At 40.3% G+C, this 27,129-nt stretch overlaps 1 protein-coding gene across 6 annotated transcripts in view; it reads left to right on the top strand.

Annotated features, from left to right (window-relative positions):
* Nucleotides 1–27,129, top strand: part of EBF1 (EBF transcription factor 1) — a 447,315-nt gene that overhangs the window by 318,264 nt on the left and 101,922 nt on the right. For 4 of the 6 annotated variants that reach the window (XM_078385600.1, XM_020791282.3, XM_078385601.1 and 1 more), the window contains exon 9: nucleotides 23,345–23,475. In XM_078385600.1, coding sequence (XP_078241726.1) covers nucleotides 23,345–23,475 — 131 coding nt within the window. Of the gene's footprint in view, nucleotides 1–23,341; nucleotides 23,476–27,129 lie in introns of all 6 variants that reach the window. The other 2 variants (XM_020791311.3, XM_020791274.3) reach the window with 1 other exon arrangement.

The following is a 27,129-nucleotide window of genomic DNA, read 5'->3' on the forward strand; positions in this document are numbered from 1 at the left end:
CCTAAACCGTTTAGGGCTTTATACGTAAGCGTTAAAACTTTGAAGTCAATGCGGAATTGAGTGGGCAGCCAATGCAAAGCGGCCAGAGTGGGAGAGATATGCTGATATTTTCTCACTCCACCAAGGAGTCTGGCCGCCGCGTTCTGCACCACTTGGAGTTTCCGCATCAACCTCAAAGGTAGCCCCACGTAGAGCACATTACAGTGGTCTAATCTCAAGATTACAAGCGCATGTACCAAGGTGGTGAGCGCCCCAACATCAAGATAGCTGGGCTATCCGCCAAAGATAAAAAAGGCAGTACGGACCACCGATGCCACCTGAGTTTTCATGGTGAGCGCCGGGTGCAGATGGATCCCCAAGCTGCAAACCTCACTCTTTGCAGTAAGAGTCACCCCTTCAAATGAGAGTTTCTCAGACCGCTGACGGTGGGGCCACCCACCCTCAGGACCTCCGTCTTGTCTGCGTGCAGCCTCAGCCCATTTTCCTGCATCCATTACAGCACAGACTCCAAGCAGCGCTGAAGGGACAGAACAGCATCCACTGCAGTTGGAGAAAAGGAGATGTAGAGCTGGGTGTCATCAGCGTACTGATGGCACGACATCCCACACCCCCTGATGACCTCACCCAGCGGCCTCATGTAGATATTAAACAGCATTGGGGAGATTATCGAACCCTGCGGAACCCCACAATTGAGGGTCCATGGGGCCGATAACCTCTCCCCAAGCTGTACTCTCTGAGGATGGTCCCCGAGGAAGGATTGGAGCCATGCAAATGCATGGCCACCAATTCCTAACTCGGAGAGCCTCCTCACGAGGATACCATGGTCGACGGTATCAAAGGCTGCCAAGATGTCAAGGAGGACCAACAGGGATGTTTTACCCCTGTCAGCCTCCCTGAGCAGGTAATCATACAGGGCGACCAATACCATTTCTGTACCATGGTGCAGCCTGAAACATGCCTGGAACGGATCCAGGGCATCTGTTTCATCCAAATGAGCCTGAAGCTGATTGGCCACCACACTCTCCACCACTTTTCTAATGAAAGAAATATTGGTGACGGGCCTATAATTGCCAATTTCGTCCACCGCCAAACTAGATTTCTTCCTTATAGGCCTAATGAGTGTTTCCTTGAGGGCAGGAGGGACCCTGCCCTCAAGGAAAGACCCATTGATTATTGCTGTGGCCCATTCTGTTGTTATAGGCCTGGCTGCTTTGATTAGTCAGGCCAGGCAGGGGTCAAGGGATGAGGTGGTGGCATGACAGTTATCAAGCGCTTTGTCCACAATGTCTGGCGTCACAGGCTGAAAAAGATCAAGAGTCACCGGACAAGGCGGAGCGTTGGACATCTCTGATCAACTCACTGTATCTAAAAAAGGAGAGAGCTCCCGGCGGATGGCCTCCACTTTAGATTTTAAAAATGCTGCAAATTGGTCTGGTGAAATACTAGGGGGAGGCCCATCACTTAGACCAATTCCAGATAGGTTGCACACTATACGGAAGAAGTCCACCTGCTGATTCGAAGCTTTGCTTATCTGGTTAGTGAGATGTACTTGGCTAGCAGCCTTTACCTTGGCGAGGTAAAGGTTAGTTGAGACCCTGACAGCTATCCAATTATAATCTGTCAGGTACTTTCTCCACACGTGCTCTAGCCTTCTCCTAAATTGCTTCATCACTTGTAGGTCCTGGTTAAACCAGGGCGCAGGCCGAGCTCTGCACTGGAGAGGGCGTTTAGGAGCGATCATGTCTACATCTCTGGTGGCGGCGATAAACCAGCCATCAACCAGAGCCTCAACAGGAGCACCAGCCAGGTCAGCCAAAACACCTCTCATGGCATCTCGGAATCCTACGGGATCCAGTAGCCTTCGAAGGTGGACCATAGAAATAGGTCCCTGCTCCCTGTGAGTGGGGAGAGCCACTGAGAGTTTAAACATCTGTTATTTTTACATGGACACAGAGATCTTGTTGAGGAGGTGTCTTGTTCAGATGCATACATACCCTTTTCTTTTTAATCTGCTTTTTGTCCTCCAAACAATTCTCATCTCTTTTTGTTTACATTTGTGTGTAATGTAAAAAAGGAGGGATCCTTTTCTTTTGTCTGCACTGGGGAGGTGGGAGATTGAGCCCCCCCTTCCCTGTGTATCCTGATTCTTACTCTCTGCCTCCCCCTCCTTCCCTCCCCCGCTCCAAACTCAGTGTAGCACAAAGGGCACACAGGTGTGTTTTGGCTTTTGGCCAGTGATTGTCTGCTTCTTCTCCCCTTGCACTGCCATGCCACAGCTTACCTTTATCTCTTTGTCCACTTCTGCTGCCTGCCCTTCCCAGGCGTACTTCAGCTCCCCCTTTCCTTTTCCATTCTCTTAAACTCTGACTTTGCACAAACTTGCCACTTCAGGATACTGGATAAGATTGCATGAAGTTGATATGCTGTTCAGACAAGAGCGTCATACCAAATGGCATATTGCTCCTCCTCACACCCCACAACCTCAACCAGACTGCACCAGCCCACCTCAAAAGGGCCAGTCTGGACATGTCCTAAGATATCAGATATATGTTGGTGAAATTCTGTCTTGCACTGACCTGATTTCTCCATTGAGATGGGCAATAGCTTTGCTCTACAGTAATTATTGAGCCTGGGGGTTGCATATCTTGGAATTTAAAGGCAAATTGCACAATTGGCTTCTCTTTCTCTCTTTTCTCTCTTTCATAGCATAATGCAGTAGCCTCAAAATTATAGTGCTAGGGACCCTGTCGGTTTGCATGCTCTAACACTTTATTATCTAATGATCTAATATGCAACAAGGCAAAGAGGAGGTGCTCATCACTGTGACAGGATGCCTAAGAGAAGTGACTAAATTACTTTATGTACCATTAGCGCTAGCAGCCATGGTGAACTCACCGTGAGCGTTTATGCAAATGCTCCTGAATATATTCAAGTGGCCTTGTCAAGCTGACAACTGACAAGCAGTTTAAATGGCTCTTATTTTAAGGGGCAGCGCTATGCTTTTTCCTTCCCACTTTTCCCCTACACTATGTGAAATGACAGAGGCTTTTTGGCAGTTGCTTTGATTCTGTATCATTCTCAACAAATAGCTGCAGCCCCCCTCCCCAAAACGAGAGGGGACACCCAATCCTGACAGAATACATTTTTCATGAGATACAGTACAAATCCTGTGACTGTGGCAAACTGCATTATGAATAAGATCAATCTGATGGGACCATTCTGTTGGTCCATCGTGGGTACTGCCCACTACAATAACTCAAAGGGCACTCATGGAACATTTTTTTCTCCTGTCAGAGGACTGGTAAACAGAGGATGAAAGATGCATTTCTCTGCCCAATGTCTGGTTCAGTTCAATGTGTAGACTGTGTCAATTAAATTTTACATAAGGTGCTACTTTTTGAAATACAGATCATTATATTATCAGCAGCTATAGTATTACTATCAGTACTGTGTACAGTGCTACTGTTACTATACTACTGCTAGTGAGAGGAGGATGGATAATGACATCAAATCTGATTGCATAACATATTTGTCTGGCATATTGTTGTACAATAAGTAGCTGCTTTGCTAGATCGGTGGTATAAAAATGTAAGTAAGTAAGTAAGTAAGTAAGTAAGTAAGTAAGTAAGTAAGTAAGTAAGTAAGTAAGTAAGTAAGTAAGTAAGTAAGTAAGTAAGTAAGTAAGTAAGTAAGTAAGTAAGTAAGTAAGTAAGTAAGTAAGTAAGTATAATCATTGCCCTCTCTTTGGAGTTGTACAACACTCTGGAAGCATGCCTAATACGCAGTGTAAAGATAGTGGGAAACGAACTCTATTTTGTTTCATTCGGTAAACTTTCTGAAATACAGCTATGTAATAGGAAGGCTTCACAGAATGTGCATGTCTGAAGTAGTAATAGCTATGATGTCACAGTCAGGCTTTAACACGGAAACCTGAGCAAGAGCAAAAAAAAAACAGGGCTTGTCAATAGCAAAATATTAACAAAATCTTGCATTCTGTGCAAAAAAATTGTACTTACCACAAAGAGTTACATTTTGTACAAAATCTAGGTATTTTGCCTTAAAAACCTTGTATCATGTAGGAAATGAAAATTTCTGAGCAAAGCCAAGTACAAAAATCAGTTATGTAATTTTTTTACTTGTAAAAATCCTTTTTTTACAAAATTAAAACGAAAAAACGCAAGAACTGTCGTAATATCACGCAGCAAGGATAAAGCTTTTAAAAATACAATACTAAGCAGACTTATTTAAGAGTGGTCTTCACTTGACTTAAAAATAACTAAATGTGTGTTGTTAGTCTAATAATCTGAAGATTCAAATGATCTTTGACTCAGGTGTATTTCAGTGTAGGAAATATTAAATAGCAGATGAGGAGGTAGAATTTCTAGAAGTGGCTTGTCCATGCTCACAGGTAAAACACTGTCTGAATAAGGGAAAGGGAGAAAAGTGATGATCCTCTTGAAATATTCTCATAGTGTCTTTATATTGCCAGCATCCTTGGTTTAGGCAGCATCATTGCTAAGTGGGTGTGCGCCTGAATGATTCTGTAAATTTAGTTTAAAAGAGGAAAGGGGAAAATATTTACTTCAGCTCAAAGTACCACAGTGGCCTAGCACACTGGTTCTTAACCTTTGTTACTCAAATGTTTTTGGACTGCAACTCCCAGAAGCCTTTGCCATCAGCTGTGCTGGCTGGGGTTTCTGGGAGTTGCAGTTCAAAAACACCTGAGTAACAAAGGTTAAGAACCACTGCATACAGGTGACTATTGAGTAGGAATATTGTGCCCATGCAGTGGCATGAGGCATTATTGGCTGCTGCTTGAAATGCAGTTCAGGAGGTTAGCCTTACATTAACCACAGGCCTGGTGGCCATAGGTGCAAAGGGAGTGCCAAGAATTGTGACTTCAAGGAATTCCCAACCTGTGGGTCAAGAGAAGGAAAACAGTGTGCTTCACCCTTCCTTTGCCTCTAGCATAGATACCAAATAGACTTGCAGGAAACGGAAACCTTCTCCCAAACATCCACCTTACAAATGCAGTGGGCTACCTGCACAAGCGGGCATGAGATCATCTCTCTTCTCCCCAAACTCCCAGCAGCCGAGTATATATTCGTTCAGGCTCATTACTTCTGTGGGCTTAGTCGGTACTGCCTCAGCACCATCATCAGAAGTCTAGTCTGATCTTGATATTCCACTTCAAAGCCTTTCTTTGCATTACTGACATCAACTGAATAATTCTATTTATTTTTCTTCAGTCTCTCTCTATTCTCGGTATCAATTGATAGGGAGAGTCTACTGGCTATTCAAGCTATTCATCCAGTCGGGTTAACCATCAGCACCTTTAGGAAGCAGCCAAATCCTCTACCTGTATTTTCTTGCCCTGATTTTGGACATTGGTGGCTTTCAGTAGCCTTGTTTCTGTTGGTTCGGTGGTGCAATTTACAAAGTTGAATGTTTGTAGATGACGAATATACATCCTTTCTGCAAATGGCATCAGCAAAAATAAATGCTGAAGCTGTGACATCAATAGTTCATAGCGGTGATAAAACTAAGAATTGTTTTCTTTTACAAAGGCAGGCTCCTTTTCTATACGTATTATTCTGCCTCTGCTCCCCACCCCCATCTTCAGCTGGAGTGAAACAAAAATAACTTGCAACCATTTGTTTCTTACTGATTCAGAATATTTAACATCCAGAGTGTCAGAATAAAGCTGTATCTTGCATTCTAGTAACGTATAGTGTTTTTCCAAGATTAAGAGTCTCCCTGCTTTGTGTGCAGTCATACTTTCATCTATGAATTTATGGTGGCATTATGGTTTAATGAATTGAACAAGTCCCAGAACAACAACAAACATCCTTTTTTGTTCAAATTTAGATACTACACACTTTGTTCTTCAGATGAATAGTAAATCCAATATGTTTCTTCAGCAGTAAACTTCAAGCTACCTTTATTACACATTACTAATAAGTGCTCAAGGGTGTGTGTGTGTGTGTTTGTAAAGTGCCCGTGTTACTCATGCTGCAAAAGAGGCTGCAAATTTATATTCCAGTAGGCAGACGTGGACCTTAGAGAACAGATGGAGCAGAGTTCAGCACAAAGGTTTAATCCTATCAGGGTGATTCCTCTGCGGCCATCTGGATTATCCAGTGCACACATTCAGCGCTTGTTAAAAATACAACTTAGGCCAAGATTTACGTCACAGATTTTCCAGTAGACTTGTTCATGTTTGACTTTATGATTCCCAGGCTCTGGAAAATTGCATTAAATGGTATCCTCTTATTTGGAAGAGAAATAAAAGTAAAAAAAAATAAGAGCTCTTGGAACCCTTGTTTTTTTTATTTGTAGAAACTAAAGGACAGTACCTCCTTCCCTGACAGGTTCCTTCTATATAAAGCAACTGCGTTTTTAATGGATTCTTTCGCTTTGGTGTCATTTTGCAAAATCCAAATTTATCCAAAAGACATTTTAGTTGGGAGCAGCAGCAGCAGCAGCAACGACGACGACAACAACAACAACCTAAACCAGGAAAATGTCTCTTTCTGAAATCCACAAAAGCTCAGACTGAAATAAATCTGTCAGGCCCTGGTCACATGAGGGAAATGTTCTCTAGTCATCCACCAGTTGTATCACGCTGTTTTTTCTAGTCACACGATGCACAGTCAAAATTGAAACATTTAGAGGCTTGTATTATTTTGTACTTTTGTTGTACTGGTGCATTCCTTACTGGGTTTGCCTGTGTACACAACCCACCTCCTTCTTTTCTGAGGCAAAAGCTCTAAGGTTGCCACCATCACTGCAGCTCACATATTATATATATTTTCCAGTCCTCTCCAGTTCATTGATATGTTTCTAAGAGTACATTACAGCTGGGAATTTTTTTAAAAATGCCATATTAACAATACATCAAGCTGAGGGTAGTCGTCAGTACTGGCCATCCGGAAAGGAAAAAGGTTTTATGGTTGCCCCTTCCTAACTACCTGTGTATTCGTATGTATAGGCAGAGTCTACTGCCCTTACTACCAAGAGTGTGCCTTTTTTTGTATTCGTGGCCTGTAAATTGATAATTGGGCAAACTTATGCCTAGGTTTTTAGATAGATGATACCCGCATGGCTACTTCTGTGTTCCAGTGTCCAATGAATTTACAGTGACATATGGTGTCCATTGTGCACAATGTGTTTCTGCAGGATCAACCAGTGCAATGGAGGACGCTTCTCAAAACAGAAACCCTCTTAGACTTACAGTGGTGCCTCGCAAGACGGGTGCTCCTTTTTACGACAAAACCGCTTGACGTTGACTCTTTTGCGATCGCAAAAGCAATCGCAAAACGATGTTTCCTATGGGATATTTTCCCTTTGCGATGATAGGTTCCCTGCTTCGGGAACCGATCTTTGCAAAGCGATGATTTTCGCACAGCTGATCGGCGGTTTCAAAATGGCCGCTGGGAAAATAAAATGGCTCCCCGCTGTTTTCTGGGACGGATTCATCGCAAGACAGCCACCGAAAATGGCCACGCTATGGAGGATCTTTGCTGGATGGTGAGTTTCCAGCCCATAGGAACGCATTAACTGGGTTTTAATGCGTTTCTATGGGCTTTTTAATATTGCTTTACGATGTTTTCGTTGTGCAGCGATTTCACTGCAACGAATTAACATCGTAATGTGAGGCACCACTGTATATTGATATATCAATAAAGTTAATATGTTTTTTTAATGTGAGGGTAGAGATAAAATAAAAGGGCAACATTGTGTAGCTGGCAACATATTGGAAGAACTAGAGAACATTTCCCTCATGTGACCAGGGCCTTAGTCTTTAAAGTCATACCACTCTTTTGCTTTTATTTTTGTCACACATACTGGAAGAGATGAACATGTATATCTCTTTGAAAACTTTTAGACTGTATTTGTTACTTACTTCATTGCCTTTACTCAATATTGACCTCATTTCATTGAATGTATTGTTATATTTAGTTAAAGATGTGAATCTCAAAAAGAAACCAAGGGGGGTGGGAGGAGGGGAAGACATATTTTCTTCTTACTGTGGAATTTCTCTGTACAAGAGTCTAACCCCACCCCCAATTCTGTGTTTCTCTTAAAATAAGACAGGGTCCTATATTACACGCATTAGGGCTTATTTCAGGGAATGTTTTATTTTTTTCATGGACAACAATCTACATTTATTCAAATACAGTCATGTCATCTTCTTCTGGTTGCTGCACAATGGTGGAGGGCAGGGTTTCACTTCACTGGGGCTTATTTTGGGGATAGGGCTTATATTACGAGCATCCTGAAAAATCATACTTGGGCTTATTTTCGGGGTAGGTCTTATTTTTGGGGAAACAGGGGAAACCTTGTGATATTTCTCAAAACACAGGATTGCATAGAATTGTTACATCTCAATGACTTTATGGTTCTATGATCACAATTTTAGTACAGAATGGTATCTTCCCTATGCAGGATTGATTTGGAAAGTTATATAGGATTTTTACAGTTCTTGTGCAGAATGGAATCTTTCCTGCACAGGATTATCTGGAACATCAATAAGCTTTGTAGTATTTGGCAGCTTTGTATACAGAACAGCGGGGAAAAATGGGGGAGGGAGGTAGAGAAAATTACACTGTTGTCTCTTTTCACAAGAAGCCAAGATATCTTGCTGACACAGTAGGAAGTCTTGGTGGGGAATCTCAGCATATCAAAACTCAGAAGACTGCAGAAGAATTTTGACATAGAGAGTTCTGGACTGGATTGCCATCTCAATTCTGACTACAGTCCTGATGCACTATCTTTCTGGTGCAGCCAAAATATGATAATATGCTTTTATAATTGTGGATCACTTAATGCGTAAATTGCATGTTTGTATATATGGGAGTGGATCAGATGGCTTTATTTCAGCTTATTAAATTTAAAAATATTCTAGGCTTAATATAACCGATGATGCAGGTTGCTGGCTTTTAGCTGGCATCTGAAATCTCGGCATCTCCAGGTGGGGCAGATCTCAGGGGATGTAGTGCTGAGAGAGAAGAAACTTTGACCTCTCTATATCAGGTGGCTGTCTGGATACACATGCTTACCCCTTCCCAGCTGGTGCCCAGCTGGCTCAGTGCAAATCTGTTTGTCTTATGGAATAGCAGCAGACTGAAAAGCCAGGCATGAGGAGAGGAGGCTGCAGATACATGTCCTGGGTCCTATGTGCTAGGCACCTTCACACTATTTAGAGCAACACAGGAAGTGGGATGCCAGCATCTCATGTCATGAGCTTTCTTGTTCCAGAAGCCCTGGTAGTCATGGCTCAGGGACTGGGGAATGGGTGGTAGGAGACCTCCAAGACGGCTAGTGGTTTGCCTTGCATGGATGTAGGTTGCCAGGTATTGGAATGCTCTCTGGCAGACTGAAGCACTTCTCTGAGAGGAAACAGATCTCACAGTCAGTGACAATGGAGAAGGGGAAATACTGGGTTTTATATTTTAGTTGATCTTCAATTACTGGACACTCATCTCCACCCATTTCCAGCTGGCACCAAGACTCAACAGCTCAGCGTAAAGTTTGCATGAGTATAGGGCTTGGTTCCCTCCCAACCCTTGCCTGCCCTGCTATAGTCATATTTAAGTAATGTCTTCAGTAGAGATGGGGATGAATATAAAAACGGATCGTTTTTTCCGACTAGTATAGCTGATTTGTTAAATATTTGTTGATCCATATTTGTGGGTTCCAGAGACCCCCACGAATATGAAGGGATGGATATTTACTCATTTTTATTAATCCTTTGTATTAAACAAACAAACAAAAAACCGATCACCTGATCAGCGGAAGAACGGCAGCCCCACACAGTCACCAAATACCACAGCCTACCTCCACCACTTCCCTTTCCCTAACTTAGGCCCCACGTTACCCCACCCCCACCAACACCATTTTACCTTAATCGCTGCTGCCAAGGTCTTCTGGCCTCACTGCCATCTTTGCAAAGAGCAGCCTGGATTCCCTTAGCCTGGCTTAAGGGAATCAAGGCTGCCCTTTGCAAAGATGGCAGCTGCAGCTTCCCTACCCTAAATGAAGCCACAGCCACCATCTTTGCAAAAGGCAGCCAGTCTCTATTTTTATACGCCACATCTGCGGAGGCCTGATGGAGACCTCGGCAACAGCTATTAAGTTAAGGGGGTGTCGGTGGGAGTGGGGTGGGGGTTAAGGGGTGTGTGGATAGGCTGTTGGGTGGGTGGCTGTGTGTGGGGTGGTGGTGGGGGTGGCTGCCTATCAGGTTCTGATAAGCTGATCAGTGGCCGGTAGGCAGAAGGGGCTTCTGTGCCATGTGGTAAACTGTCCTGGGGGGACCCAATTTGTGGTTGGATAACATGGAAGTCTGATATTCAATCTTCACCAAAGTTGTCAGGCATGTTGGGGAAAGACATAGGGAGCTCCATTGTGATTCTGGATGCTCTAAGTACCTGGGGGGATTTTTCCTGGGGGGTCCTCTTTCTGACTATATAATTTGGGGATCCATGATCCAACATTCACCTAACTTTGAGGAGTTGTAGAAAAGTGTCTGAGGAAGCTTCCCTGCAAATTCAGTGTCTCTCGGTGGTTGGGGGCCAGTGTTACAGCCATTTAAAATGCAGATGAATCGACAGATCGATCCATTGATTCGTTGATCCATTAATCTTGATGAATAATGGATCAAAATGAATCGCCATGTTTTAAAATTTGTCCCCATCTCTAGTCTAAAGCAATGCAGGGCTTCAGAGACAAGTTACTAGGCATAATAAACAGTTTAGAATTATATTAGACAAGGGGCAGGCAGAAAGCAGATGAGGGTGACTGATGGTAGTTCTTTGTATGACTTGCAGTAGATGGGAAAGGATATAAAAAGGTAAAAGTTCCCCTTGACAATTGTCCAGTCGTGTCCGACTCCAGGGCGTGGTGCTCATCCCTGTCTCCAAGCCACAGAGCCAGCGTTTGTCCGTGGACAGTTCCCATGGTCATGTGGCCAGTGCAACTAGACATGGAATGCCATTACCTTCCCACCATAGTGGTACCTATTTACAGTGGTGCCTCATTTAGCGGCGTTAATCCATTCCAGGAAAAACGTCGCTAAGTGATTTAATCGCTAAGCGATTTTAAAAATCCCATAGGAATGTATTAAAACGCGTTTAATACGTTCCTATGGGCTTAGAAACTAACCTTAAGTGAAATTCCTCCATAGCGGTGGCCATTTTGGGTGCCTCTAAAGTGAGGCAAAACAGCGACCGCCATTTTGGAACCACCAATCAGCTGTGCAAAAATGGGGGCTTTGCAATGATCACGGGGAAGCAATCATCGCAAAGCCCACATTTTCGGCCAGCTGATCGGCGGGGCTTTGCGATGATCACTTCCCCGCGATCATCCCAAAGCCCCACCGATCAGCTGTGCTTCCTCTCTCTCTCTCTCTCTCTCTCTCTCTCTCTCTCTCTCTCTCTTCACCCCTTGCAGCTCCAGACTCGGCGCCTGCAGCAACCTTAAGCCCGGGCTTAAGGTTGATGCAGGCGCAGAGGGTCTTTCTCGGCCAGGGTGGCGCGGCGGTGCCTCAGTCTCCCTGCTGAGGCTGTCAGTCTCCCTGCCGAGGCTGGAGCTGTGAGGGGTGGAGAGAGAGAGAGAGAGAGAGAGAGAGAGAGAGACGAAGCACAGCTGATCAGCGGGGCTTTGGGATGATCGCAGGGAAGCACTTCCCTGCGATCATCTCAAAAATGGGAGCTTTGCGATGATCGCTTCCCCACAATCATCGCAAAGCGAATTTTTCCCATAGGGGCCATCACAAAGCGAACGCTCTTGAGATGGCAAAAAATCCATCACAAAGTGATTTCGTCGTAAAATGGAGCGATCGCTATGCGAGGCACCACTGTATCTACTCACATTTTATATGCTTTCGAACTGCTAGGTTGGCAGGAGCTGGGACAAGCAACGGGGGCTCACTCCGTCACATGGATTCGAACTGCTGATCTTTCAGGCTTGCAGCACAGAGGCTTTGCAGTTTAACCCACAGTGCCACCACGTCCTTGGGAAAGAATTACTAACTCCCAATTATTCAACCATTGCAACAGTTAAAAATATTTTTAAATTAGACCACATTAATTACAACACTTGGAGAAATAGTCATATACATGTATATGAAATTGCTGGCGTAAATACCTGAGCTAGTCATGTATGCAGAGTTATTAAGGTTCTTCATTCTAAGGGTAAGTCCCTGGACCATGGGTGTGTAACTTTCTCTGAATGATAGACTTGGGGGTTCTGGTAAAAAAAAAATGAAGTAGATGTTAGAAATTTATTGGCACCTCCCAGGGTTCCACACCTAGGCAAAAGGGAATCTAACAAGAGTCACTGCATTGGTTCCTCTTTGCTACTGGACTCCACATCTCATTGTTGCCTAGATCACAATGGTTTGAGCATAGGAGCTGTAAATGCCATTGCCTGATCATTTGGAACCCTCTGAGTATCAGGTGGAAGCATCAGAATCCTGTTCTTGTGCAATTCTTGGCCGTCACTAATTTATTGTAGATGACAAAAGTACAAGTCATATTAGGCTTCTCTACCTTTGCCCCCCCCCTCCGGGATATGTGTGCCTCTAAGGTCAGTGGAGACCATGCTTGATTGAGGTTCCTGGAATAACTGCAGATGACGACAAAGCCAGTTCAAAATCTAGTTAGCAATTTTTCTTTCCTTCCTGAGTGTGAAGAGAAAGCAGTATAACAAAATATCTTTCCTTCTTTATTCTAGGCATAGCGAGTAGCTAGGCTGGGGGCAGCAGTTAATTAGGGTGTGACGTAAAACAGAATGATCTCTCTTCATGTGTGTAGAGGAGGGGATATCTGATCTGTGATGTACTCTTTGCAAATAAAGAACAGATATATTCATGTCTCCCCCAAAAGTATTTAAAGCAAGTTTCACACGTGGGCAAATTCTACAGTAAAGAATTTATTTTCACACTGCACTTCTCCCTTCAATTGCATAGCAAAAAAAAGGGGGGGGAGGATGCTGCACAGATTTGAGCAGCATGGTTTTGATTACAGTATATGCAGATTTCTCCCCAATAAATAAATAAATAAATAAATAAATAAATAAATAAATAAATAAATAAATAAATAAATAAATAAATAAATAAATAAATAAATAAATAAATGCTATGCCCCTGACTGCTCATGAATGCCATGAGTTCAACACTGTAGGTGTCAAAGTGGTCTACTTGCTCACAAACATCACACCTCTAATTCAGCTTCTAGATCGGGGGTCATAAGGACCTTTAAGGCTCATTATACACTACAGTATGGAAAGGATTGTCTGTACTAGGGAAGAGAGAACTCGTGTGTGCACATGTAGGTGTGTGTGAATCAACTGTTTATGCTTTGCAGTTACATTGGGGGGAATAAGAGTTATACACAGATTTTGAATTATACGGGTGTCCAGTGCCCCTAATTCCAGCGTTGTTGAAGGGAAAAGTGTATTTAATAAATTGTTAAAGGAAGCTGCATTGTAGTTCTTCAAGTACAAGTGTTACAATACAGTTCTATTATGTATTTATTTCCAATTTGTGTGTGTGTGTGTGTGTGTATTTGAGAGAGAGAGAGAGAGAGAGAGAGAATGAGCAAGAAAGAACATATTTAGATTACTAAAAAGAAATTCATTTATTATTGAAAGGAATATGGATAAAGATGCCCTGATAACTCTATAGTGGATGACTGATCTTGTTTTTCAGAACCTGGGCAGAGAAACTGTCCCCATATGTTTTTAAAAAAATCAAACTGTACAGATTTACAAAATGTGAGTGTATAGTTCAAAATGATTTTCAGCAAGAATTCAGATTTAAAAGAGGGATACCTGCGTTATACTGTGGCAAGCTTTGTCAGAGTTCAATCCCTGAAGATAATGAGATGGGATTCTTTGTGTTGGTACAGCCTCTGTATCTCAGAGGCTGAATGTGTGGGTTTTGTGGAGACAAAAGTCCCAGGCCTGTCCCCAGCATCTCCTGTTCGGGCTTGGCAAAATTCTGGTAGTCTGTGGCCAAGATCCTGCTGACATAAATTTATACCAATGGAAGCCAATGATGTCATCATTCAGTGCAACAACATGTAGTTTAAATTAATTGAAAGCTTTGTATCCTTTCCTTTCAGTTTCTGGGGCTCCCTAGGACTCCAGTTTGCCCTGGGGAAGGTTTAGAAGCCTTGGCCTGGGGGTGGGGGAGAATCTTTAATAAACAAAATCGCCATGGGACTGCCACCAGTTGTTCTGATCCCACTAGAATCTCTTATTTTTTTTACGATAAAAGCCACCCCAGCAATGCTGAGACTCTCAAAGGCTTTCTCAGGGCAAAAAGTACCATAGGGAGACACAGAACAGTGGGGAACAGGAGACTTCCAATTAATTCTAATTAAATATTACCAGCACCAGATCATGATGTATTTGACTTCCACTGGCATACATTTACACAAGAAGATTTTGTTGGAGTTTTAGCAACCCCAAATGCTGCCTTTAGTAGATATGGCTGGGAGGGACCTTTCTGGGCTGGAGTGACTGTCAGTCAATTGTGCATTAGCCAATTATTCCTTCCATGCCTCTGAGTTCAAAGTTCAAAGGGAGCCTTGCCTCTCTGCTCTTTGTCTTTTCCCCTCTCTTTTAGTCTGCTAGCAGTTAGTGCATTATTCAGTTAGTACAGTTATGTGAGTATAGTCTGCAGGAGTCTGCTGGAAGGCTGTTGGGACCTATTGTTGTAAGCAGTCATTTTTCCCCCTGTACATTTTGAGTAAATAGAACATTTTATTCCTTCTCTTACCAATGTCTAAGAGTGAATTACTGAAACTAAATGCCAGTTGATGAGACAAAAAGGTGCTGATGACTCTGGAGAGAATTTGGCTCTGTAAGTCCTTGCATTTCTGTTGCACAGCAAGAGGAAATGTAACCAAAATTCAAAACTCTGCAACAAATTTTCCCCAGTATAGTGAATGGAACTAACATAACATAACATAACATAATATAATATCTAGATTTCTAGATATACGTTCTCTAGATATAAGATATGGAAATATGAACTTCTTGTACACTGGGTTCTTTAACCTGCTTATACAACCCTAATTTTGCAAGGAACATCCAGAGGATTCTGGATTTGCAAACTGAAGATGTTTATTGCCAGATTTCACTTTCCCTAGTTTAACAGATAAAGTTAGAGTGCTTTGGCCATTTAATCCAATTCAGGTGCATAGACACGGCAACAGCATAGCTCTCTTCAGACTCTATGGCATATGGAAGCTAACCCAACATTTTCTAATAAATACTAGAGAAGGAGGTTAAGGGGTAGGTTAGTCTTACAAGCACCAGGACAAACTGGGTATTAATCATAGCACAAATGGAGTACAAGGACTAATAAGAGCAATAGCAGAACCTGGCTGATAGCTGTACATGCCACTAATTCGCCTCAGTAAACCTGCAGCTCAGAGTTCAATTAACCCTGATTTCCAAGGCCACCCATAAACTCTGAAGTAAGCACTGTGCTTCTTTGTTTTATATCAATGAAATAGATTTTTCCCCCTGTTTGATACTGCGTATAAATACTGGTTGCTAACGAAGGGTGCTGTAGGACCACTGCATGTTTGCAAGGATTTGAATCACTATCCCTTCGATCCACCAAATCGCAATGTTTGACCCTGCCAGTAGCTTCTTAATTTATGTGCATCATTAGAAGCGCTGGTGGCTCAGCAGGCGACGTTGGGGGCATCCCCGATAAAATTGTTTGCATACATAGAACATTAACTGTTAAATAAGTACAGAAGAAGCAGAAACAGTCCCCCTCCCCATTATAATTATTTTTAGTATTCATTTCCCCCTGCCTCCGCCATGGTGCTGAAGCAAATTGGAAATCGGGTAATTAGGCTGTGACTCTTAGTGTAGTATTAGAGTCCCAAGCCAAAGTTCAACACCCTGAAATGAAATTTAAACCAATTAATCAGTTAGATTTTTACCGCTTGTCCATGTTTTCTCAGCAATTCCCACAGCACGTAGCCTTTGATCAATTCTCCTGCAAAAGCGAAAATGTGTGCCTGCTGCTAGCGAGATGGGGATCACATTAACATGGCACTCATAAAACAATCAGAGCAGTGAAGCCCTCAAACAGAACAGGGCATAGTAATATTTAATAAAAGCATGCACATAATCTTCAGAATTAGCATTTTGTGCCTTGCGGTACCTTTGGGAGAAGAGCTTTTATTTGTGGAGTGATCATTATTATAACAAAGAACAGCTACCTAATAATTTCCACTTTAACTCTGCAATATGCTACAAGCATTTCTGAACCATTATGCTAAACTGAGGCGGGGTAATCATTTCATTGTCACTATTTGAAGGGTGGAAATTCTCCTCTACTTTTAGTGGCTAGAAAAATGGGAGAACCACCTGCTCCCACATAGAAATACATACATACATACATACATACATACATACATACATACATACATACATACATACATACATACATACATACATACATACATACATACATACATACATACATACATACATACATACATACATACATACATGCTAGAGGGTCACATACTTCATATGTCATAGAACCCTTTGTGTCCAAAATTGCTGTGAAAACCACATAGCTTCTGGTAGGATGAAAAGTATTATTACTGTTATTGCTGTTGATCTGGTTTGCAGAAGTGCAGCATGAAGATGGAATATCATCAGTCTCAGAAGTATTACTTTCCCCCCTTCATTAGGTGACCCATGAGAAGTGAATAATTCATGTTATTGTAGGAACATGGTGAGACGTGTTTATTTTTATCACTGTTCAATGTTAGTCTTTGGCAGGAAGACAGCCAGGAGTCAAATGGCACCTGAAATCATACTTCTTAGTCTTTAAGGTGTCACTGGAGTCTTTGATGTATTTTCCAAGACTATTTTTCCATCAAAATTCGGGAGATAGTTTGACTGAGCAGGAAGCACCATATTTAGCTCAAACTGTTCCTTTAGATGAAATATTGGCTATATCCTGAGAGCATGCAAACCACTCCATCCCCAAGAAAGACAACTTCATCATTGCCAGTGAGATCTCTTGGTCAAAAATCTCATCATTCACCCCCAAAAATAGATTCAGATAAGGAGGCAACACTAGATAAAAGGGGGTGGTTTTAATATAAATGACTAGTAGTGAGATATTGTGGTAGCACGATTAAGTCATGGAATGTTACTTTTCCCCTATACATTGCTTGAAAAGTTAGCCTTCATTTAATTTTACAATATTAGTAAGAATTCTAGACAACTACTTTGTATAATTGTTGATGATGTGATAAAGATATGCTTGTAAGTGTTGAAAAGTTTCTGGCTCTCAGATGTTCCAGTTGTATGTTGACTCAGGATGTCTTGAGCGCAGTTAAGACGTTGATTACTATGCCAAGAAATGGCAACATCTAGTGGCAATCTACAGAGATATCTAATGACCAAATTGTGTTAATTGTACGTACAATTTGTTTGCTTTTTAATGAACAAATTGGCAAGTGTAGTAAGGACTGGGAGGTGTTAAACAAATAGGTTTTACCTCTTCCTGCCTTGTTCTGGTTCCAGTGGAAATCACCTTTTTGAGGTTAGTTCAGCAAGATGAAACCTCTATACAAATAACATCTTCTAGAATCTAGAGGATGTACTTTTGTTGGGAATGCATTCCAACAAAGGGTGGAACTTTTAACTTTGTGGGGTTCCATTGCTACTTTTTCCTCCTGTGGCTGAGATTTTTTAAATTACTTTTCTAGTTTGACCCTGACTGATCATGTAAGCTCATATATAGTTAATATAAGTGAAAAAAAAGGACACACCTGGTTTTCATGAATCATTGAACATTTTCTATGTTCACTCTGACCAGTTGAGGCTTCCTCTCATATCCTTTCACACCAGATTCTCTGGCTTAGTGCTAGTTACTCAAAACCTTATATTCCATGCCAGTTACAAAAAAAGCTGTGTCTTTTGTAATAGAATTTTGATTTCACTGTTTGCAGTCTATCTTGTTCACAATTCATTTGTGAACTAAGTTTTCATTTGTCAACATGGTGCTTGTTTTAGTCTCCAGACTAAGATCTGGAGACCTTATGCAGACCCTCTTCTGCTTTTTTTTTTCCAAAAAGGAAAACAGTCCTTTCCACACACCTTCTTGCTAATCATCTGTTTGGCAGGAAAGAAAGGAGACCTGCAAGCTTTATTGTGTTCATTGAACTCATGATTATTTGAATTTTAATTTTTTAGAAAATAGTTCCTCACAAAGCCATGTAAAATATTTTGTTATCTTTAGCTTATAAGATGGGGGGGCATGTGCATGCACCATCAGGAAGTGTGTAATTGAGAAGCAATTTTAATTTTACTCACGCTCTGATTTAATCAGAGTATTTGATTCCTTTGAGGGCGTGGGATGATATTTTTAAATGCTGCTTTTATTAGCTGCAAGCCAGCCGAGAACCACGAGTTGCACTTTTTTTTAAAAAAAGTGAGAAGATTTCTGGAGTTTTTACACATGGTTTTATGAGTGAACTTTGAATCCAAATTAAACATATCAAAGTTACTTCTCTGTGTGATTCCACACACATATTCAGCATTTCCATAACTTTAATGTTACACGTTTTCTTTCGTTAAATAAAAAATATATATATTCTGAGATATAGAGTTTGAAGTTGTGCAATTTCTCTGTTCCCCCCCTCAACTTAAAAAGATAACGACTGGATTTTTAAAATATAGAGACCACAATGGGCCTAAATGCTCAAATTTTTAAAACAGCCTCAAAGTCTTTGGAGAAAACTGTGGCCAGTGCCTTTGACACTGAAAAGTGCTACTGATAGCAGAAAAGTTCAGAAGAGTCTTGTGAAAACTACTCAGACTAATACATTTATTTTAAAGTACTTTTGTGTAGTTGTAGTGTCACTGAGATTGTTACTACATGCAGCTTTTTAAAAAGATCAAGATATTTATGCTGATTAAGCCATTGCGGTCTATGTACAGAAAAGGATTCCTAGAACTGAGTATGAGATGCTCTTCTGCTATACAGTGGCTGAAATCCTGTTGCTTAGCATAACACACTGCAGCTAGCGTAGGATCACTGAATGAGTGGAACCTATGGAAGAACTGAATCACCAAATCCCCTCTGATTTAATGGCCCTGCTGTTGCTTTGACATACTACACTAAGCAACAGGAATTTAAGCAGTGGAGCGTCAAGGCAGAAATGGGGAGCTTATTCCAGCCCACAAGCTGCAATCCAGTCTGAGAGCTAAATGCATTCCTACAGTTGGAGAAAAACTGCTTGGGAACATGGCAGGTCTAAAATAAGGTGGGACTATTTCTCATTTCTTACCAATGGCTGTTTTTCCCATCAAAGCCCAAATTGGTTATATGTATGTCTGCTCAGGAGCAGGCTGCAGTAAAACAGCTTTAAAGCAGGTAAACCACACTTAGTTTCCTATGCAACTGCTTCTTGGGCCTTAAATAGTTTTTAATTATTTTATTATTTTTATTTATTTGATTTATACCCCACCCATCTGGTCTAAAAGACCACTCTAGGTGGTTAGAGTGGTCTTTGTTTCCTTAAGTCACTTATCAGAACAAAAAAGATTGTGGGCCAAGTGGACCCCACCACCTAAGAGATCATCATCTCTGTCCTAGCTATGGTAGTGCTTTCTTATAAAATGGGATGATTCCCAGTTCCACTCTTAATGCTGGTTTTTGTTTGCTTGCCAGCCTAAACACTTACAGACATTGTTAGAGCTGATGCCTAATTATCTGACATACGGGAGGAGCTGCCCCATGAACCTCGTTCTGTGCTCAATGGTCTCTTGTATTGGAGAACTGCCCATATGTACCATTTTACTTTCAAATTGTTGGTTCTTTTTCTTTCAGCAATTCCATGAAGAACTTTTCTTCAAAATTATGCATCCCATAAAAACTTCCCTATTTTATCACAGTGGAAAAAAAAAACCTAATCCATTTATAGCTTGCTTTTGAAGTCCTATCAATTTGGTGTTGATATGGGCGTTTTCGATTTTGGTGTTAGTGTTAATTTAATGTTAATTTTGGTTTGTCATTTGAGCAATGCAAATTTGGAACTCTAGGTCTAATATTACACAAACAAAATCCAGTTGTTGAAGGAACAATTCCTAGTAGTAGTTTTTCCCTCTTCAAAAGAAAAGCAAAGCAAAAGTGGGCAGTTTACAAGTTTATTATGCAAGCCACACATTGCCCCTGCCCCCAGCGAGTTGGGTACTCATTTTACCGACCTCAGAAGGATAGAAGGCTGAGTCAACCTTGAGCCGGCTACCTGAGATTGAACCCCGGGTCGTGAGCACAGTTTTGGCTGCAGTATAGCAGTTTAACCACTGCACACCAAGAGGCTCTTCAGTCAGTTTTTATTATATTGCAACCACTTTGACATTTTTCTTCAATATTTTGTTAAAATGTTTTGTTTTGCTTTGCTTTGTCCTTTGAGAAACAGTCTGACGTGTTAAAAACGGTAGTAAAAGCAATCTTGGTGGTAGTGGTTGTTATCTCTGTGCAATTAATAACTATTTTTTGTTATTCACTGTTATTAATCATAGATAATTTCTTTGTTTACTCAAAATATTTATTCCAAGTTACATTTTTCCTTTATATAACCTTCCCATATCACCAGTACTTCTTACTTCACATATATCAGTCAGCAACTTTTGTTTAAGTATTTTGAAAATGAGGTTTACCTGAAGGAACAAATTACTCTATTGTTAGTTTTCCAGTTGTACATCGTTTATGGAACTCTTGTTAAATTGGTTGTTGTGGGTTTTTCGAGCTCTTTGGCCGTGTTCTGAAGGTTGTTCTTCCTAACGTTTCTCCAGTCTCTGTGGCCATGGGCATCTTCAGAGGACAGCAGAGACTGGCGAAATGTTAGGAAGAACAACCTTCAGAACACGGCCAAAGAGCTCGAAAAACCCACAACAACCATTAGATCTCTGCCGTGAAAGCCTTCGCAAATATCTTGTTAAATTGCTCTTTATCTTCCCAGCAATGCTGGGTAGTGGATGGATATTTTCCCATTTTACCTTTTGAGAGCTGAGTCTTAGAGGAACTGAGAGGAAAGAATTTGTTCTAGGCCAGAATATGAAAAAGCCATTAAAAAAAAAAACCTGGAACTTTCATGTCGCTTTGTAATGATACAGCATCACCAAACTGATTGGCAGACTCTGGGATTTGTAGGCTAGAGAATTTTCAAAAGTTCTCCTCAAGGCTATTCAAGATTGTTTGGCTTTCTAGCATATTAGTGCAGTTTGTATTCAGATGCAAAGCTTGCTAATTATGGGGAGTGCATGCATGCTTGAAACTAGGGCTGAACTGATTTAGAATTCCTGTGTGGAGTAAGAGAGAAATACTTTTCATAGGAATGGCTGACAAAATATCAGAAGTTTTTCTCTGTTTTTTAAAAGATCATTTGTCTTGGAAACTAAGCACTATGTAGAATGAGCCTGGTAAAAGCCCCAAATTGCTGACATTTCAAGGCTTCAAATAGTTGTGCAAAGTTGGAACTGGCATGCAGAATACACCCAGTGAAACTTCTGAGCTTTGGGAAAGGGGGAGGGTTTTGTTTTGTTTTTTAAAAAACCCTTGACGTCAGTAAGGATGAATGAGCTCCACCCTAAGTCCTTCCCCCCTCCACCTAGATGTGAGTTTGCATATGGTTGCAAAGGACTCTGTCTAAGTTTTGAGCTCTGACTAAGATCATCAGGTCAGGTTGAGGCTCATGGAGCACAGACTGAGTGTGAAAGAGTTATTATTCCCACTCTTCCTGGTTAATAGAAGGGGAAAGACGATGAATCAAGAAAAATAATGAATTCTGTATCTCAGGTAAATCAGGATAAGGAAAACTCTTTGATTTAATGCCATTTGGTAGGTCAGTCCGTCCTTAAACAGTTCTTCCTGGTGTGCAGTGTGATTGGTGGGGCAGAAGGAATAGCCAGGTGTGAATAGGAACTGGGTGGTCACTTCTGTCTACCAACTCTTCCCTTTCTTCCCCACTCTTCCCACTTCTCTTTTTCACAGACATGTGTAGAAGCATATATATGCACTTGTACACACAAATAAAGTGTAATGAAGCTAGCTGTTCAGCAGGAGAGGAACACAGCCAGAGCTATGACCTCCTACGTCTGTTAAGAAAGAAGACGGGAATGGCCTGGCTGAGCATACCCTAAACCTGAGGTGGAACATCACCCCTTTTGCTTTAGAGGACACAATTTTTAAATGTGTCATTCACGATTTGAGGGAGCAAACATGACTATCAATTGTCTGGTCCCTGTCTTACCATTGGCCTTGCTCGGCCTTGCATCATAGTTCCTGTTCGTATGGGTCAAACCTGGATTTTCTGGACTGATTCTAGTACTGAAAAATTCCATTGTTGGAGATCTTTTCTGGCATTACCTATAGGTTCTTGTACTTTTTGATTTTAACATATCCTATCTTAAATATTGACATTTGTCTTTTCACTTTAAAAGGTGAATCAACGGTATAATCTGACCAGGTCTAGATTCACCGAAAAGTGTGTTGTTTCCTGGGGTGAGGATGGGTGTGAATGTGTCTCAGACACATGTAAGATATGATATGAATAAGGCTGTTGAATAATATCATAGTATAAAACAATTAACACTAAAACATGTTTAATTATTTTGAAAAAATTGAATTTTTCAGAGAGCAACTACTACATGCCATATATGTTGTGCATTTTAATAACTACAGAATACTGTAATTGGTTTTTTAAAGTGTAATTAGATAATCTGTAATTAGAGAATAGCCAAACTTCAACCTGATGCCCTCTAGATCTATTGGATTACAATTCCCATTATCACCAGTTAGTATTGTCCAATGGTGGGCAATGTAACCCACACATTTGGAGGGCATCCTATTGGGGAAAGAAGTTATAGACACAGCAGGTCCACCTAAGAATCCCTGAACTTCATTATGGGAGAGAGAGCCCACGATCATGTTTCATAATGACATGAACTGAGTATTACAAGAATGTGCTCTATTCTCTAGTCAGTCTTCAGCCAGCTATGCTGCTGTTTTCTTTCTACGGGCTGCCAAACATGATTATCTTTTCAAGAGAAAGAATGGAAACAAAATAAAAATTTAATGGGCAAACATTCCATTTTCAAATAACTGGTCTGGGATCTCTCTCACACACAACACAGAGAATGAGAGGGAGAGAGAGTAGAATTTTCATGTTATTCAACAGAAAAAGAAAATCAAAGCTGTTTCTCCCCTTCCCCTTCACAAGTCTTCTATCATTAAAATCTTGTTCTAACGGCCGAATACTTTTTTTTCATGTGTGTTGGAAAGCAGCTACACCATGTATCAAAGCCATCAGTCCAAGTGAAGGATGGACTACAGGAGGTGCCACTGTCATCATCATAGGAGACAATTTCTTTGATGGGTTACAGGTCATATTCGGCACCATGCTGGTCTGGAGTGAGGTAGGTGTTCTCTGCACATTAATATCCAGTTAACATGGTCTAGTTTATAGACAGCTTTCTTTCTTTTAGGCCCTGTTCTGTTATAGTAACAATGGAAATATTTTACAGTCTCTCTCATTTTGCACAGGGAAGATATTGGAGACACTGGGCCTCATATCAGGTGTTTTTATGCTGTTATCAACATTATGAGTTCCAGCTCCTTCTACTGTTTTAGGCACAATAATCTCTGTGGAAATTCCTATAATCTTTTTTTAAAGGGAGCCACCTGCAAATGAACTACTGGTAGTCTCAAATATCTCAAACACCAGTAACTCACCTTAACCTAATCATGGATTTTCTAATGAACAAGATACTCTTCTTAAACCAGGCATTGACTTTATGCTCCGTATCCATCGGGCTGTTCTTTTATTAATTCAATGCAGCTTTCCATTCTTTTCCCACTGCCCATTAATTTATGGCCTTTATAGAAACTGCTGCAAATCTATGGACATATGTACTATCATCGTAAGTGATGGAGCTGTTGAAATTACTGCTTCTGGTAGCAATTGTATTAATTATAATCAAACCCTGTTATGAAACAAGATTGAAAAATGGCAAGACTCAAAGCAATTGAATTGCGCATGTGCCAACCTCAATGTGTGTGGTGGAACACTCAACCAAGGCTCTCTTATGCCAGCTTATCCCCATAGTTTGAAAACAGTAAGAGGTGAAAGTCTTCAAGGTTCACTTTACTCTGTTGTGTTAGGCCTTCACGTGCCAATGCATTGAGTTTTCACAATTTCTTTCATTGATTTCTATGGTACCAGACTTAATCTCATAGTAGTTTTGCATTTCTTTCTTTCTTTAAAACAACAGCTGGTCCTTAGGTATATTGACTTGAATGAAAGTCGAGTCATCTTGTGTATTTATTTTCCCCTGATGAATATTGTCAAGACTTTTAAGTGACAAAAAAATATATTTTTAGAAAACCCAGTACAATTTGCATCTTTCTGCATGGCTGCATCATTTTCACTAGAGCTTTCTTGCTGGCCTTTTTTCCCTTTATTTTTAACCCTCTTTATAATGTTGACAAGGGCTGAGACATAAAAGAAAAGAGGCTGCAACACGTTCCCTAATTTTCATTACTGTCCATAAAAAATCAGCTTAGTACCTTTAAAGCAATTTTAAAAGACCTTCGTTCAGATTTCCTACTCAAACATAAATCCAATGAGTATTTTGCCTGTACATTTGAGAAAAGAGGAACACAGGCTGAAGTGATCATTTCTGAAATAGTCTTTCTCTTGTAATGTTCAGACTATAAGCAATCTGCAGTGTAAATATTGCAATTTTAATTTATTTTGCATGTATTCAAGCTTTCTAATTGCAGTACTTATAGGCATGAAATGGAAGCCGAGTATTTCTTAAAACTCTTTATGGTGCAGGAATTATTGAAGAAAATAGGTACTTTTTTTCTAAAACAGCATTTTGAGGACAAGAGATGCATGTTAAATGTGTGGATTTTAAAAATGATTTTGGAAACACATATTTATTATTTAAACGTACATTTCAGTTACGGCTCTCTAACATAATTACAACCTTTCTTACTCAGGGAAGTACATTGAAACATAATTTGTCACATTAATTGTGTGCAGAAATACAGATACTTGAGGCTAGGGCTTTCAATTAATCTTCAGCTGCCATAATGAAAATGATTTCTGAAATTATTTGACAACCTTTTTTTCCCCAGAAATGTAAAGAGGAACAGGTTATGGTTTATTCACTTGTATTAGGTAATTCACGCACAAGCAGCAATTGTATATAATTTATACCAATTTAAAAAAAGCTAATAATTTCATTTCCAAGAATGTGTTATTAACTGAATTGTATCACTCAGATATTTAAACTATCAGTTACAAAGAGAGCCAAAGGGTTTAGTTTCAGAAAGACTTCTCCTGATAGTGTAAAAGCTTAGAAGCTGAGATGGCTTTTAATTTATACGGTTAATGGTACAATACTGGTACCCACTCAGTTACTTTGGAGAAAATCCAATTGAACTCAGTGAAATCTCTGATTAGACTGTCATAGGATCCTGCTATAATTTCTCTTTCTCTCTTGTTGTAGTTTTAGAAGAGTTAGCCATGTTAGCCTGTGCTAGCATATTAGGAAAAACTGAAAGAAAAAGGGAAAAAATATAGAAAACAAAATCATGGTGGCATCTTCAAGACTTTAGTTTAATGTGAGCTTTCATGGACAAAAGTGGACTTGTCCACAAAAGTTCACATTAAAATAATAATAGTAATTAGTCTTTAAAGTGCTGAAATATTTTTGTTTCTTCATTTTTTTTATTTTAGCTTTCCCTGGTATTCAACTTTTTGGTATCTCTTCTTTGTGTGTGTGTGTGTGCGAGAGGGAGATAGAGAGAGAAGTTTTGTGTTCTTATAATTGTTATAATTATAATTGTTATTATTATAAGTGGCAAATTATAAAGAGTTATAATGCAATTGGCATTAATCTCTGCAGGGAATTGTCAAGTTATGAAGTAAGCATGGACATTTTCTCTTTTGCACCACTTTGCCAAGCTTGGGGCATATTATTATTATTATTATTATTATTATTATTATTATTATTATTATTATTATTATTATTATTATTATTATTATTATTATTATTGTTGTTGTTGTTGTTGTTGTTGTTGTTGTTGTTGTTGTTGTTGTTGTTGTTGTTGTTGTTGTTGTTGTTGTTACACACAATATTATAAGCAGTTGCGGATTCCAGAAAAAACAGTAACATCAACAGAACTATAAAGACCAGCAATATTAGGAACAGCATATATACTATGTTGTTATTTAACTGATACTTAGTTTTTTGGTTAAAACTTGTATCTGTTATGTAATACCAGTCAATGTTTTTATAATTTTGAGTGACTGCGCCTGGTATTTTTTAACAACAACAACAACAACAACAACAACAACAACAACAACAACAACAACAACAACAACAACAACAACAACAACAACAACAATAAATTCATGAAGGCTTTCACGGCCGGGATCTAATGGTTGTTGTGGGTTTTTCGGGCTCTTTGGCCGTGTTCTGAAGGTTGTTCTTCCTAATGTTTTGCCAGTCTCTGTGGCCGGCATCTTCAGAGGACTGGTGTAGGAAAACCCACAACAACCATCAGATCCTGGCTGTGAAAGACTTTGGGAATACAATATTATTATTATTATTATTATTATTATTATTATTATTATTATTATTATTATCAATAATAGGAATGCCATGAGTTGTGACGATGAGTGCTGGCTTAGGTGGGGATATATCTATCAAAGGCAGATCACATTGAAGGGAGAACCATCCATTCCTGTTGTGGAAGCTTTCCTCCCTCTGAAAACTGTAGGCACTGAGGGAGAGGATTCCAACTTGGGACCATGGAAGAGGATAAGAGAGAAAATTATTGCCTGCTGCATGCTGATTTAGCTCTCCTTGCCATGCACACCTATTTTTAAAGCAAAAATCAGCTACACAGTGGCAAACTATAAACATTGCCTTTAAACTGGCATTCAGTGACAAAAATAGGAGATGGCATGAAAAAGAGAGAGAGAAAACAGGAGAGCCCAATTTAAAAAGTGGACATTCCTGCAGAGAAGACTATTGGGGATATCTATGTTTTTCAAA

This window comes from Pogona vitticeps, chromosome 2 (assembly GCF_051106095.1).
Source record: "Pogona vitticeps strain Pit_001003342236 chromosome 2, PviZW2.1, whole genome shotgun sequence".
NCBI classification, from domain to species: Eukaryota; Metazoa; Chordata; class Lepidosauria; order Squamata; family Agamidae; genus Pogona; species Pogona vitticeps.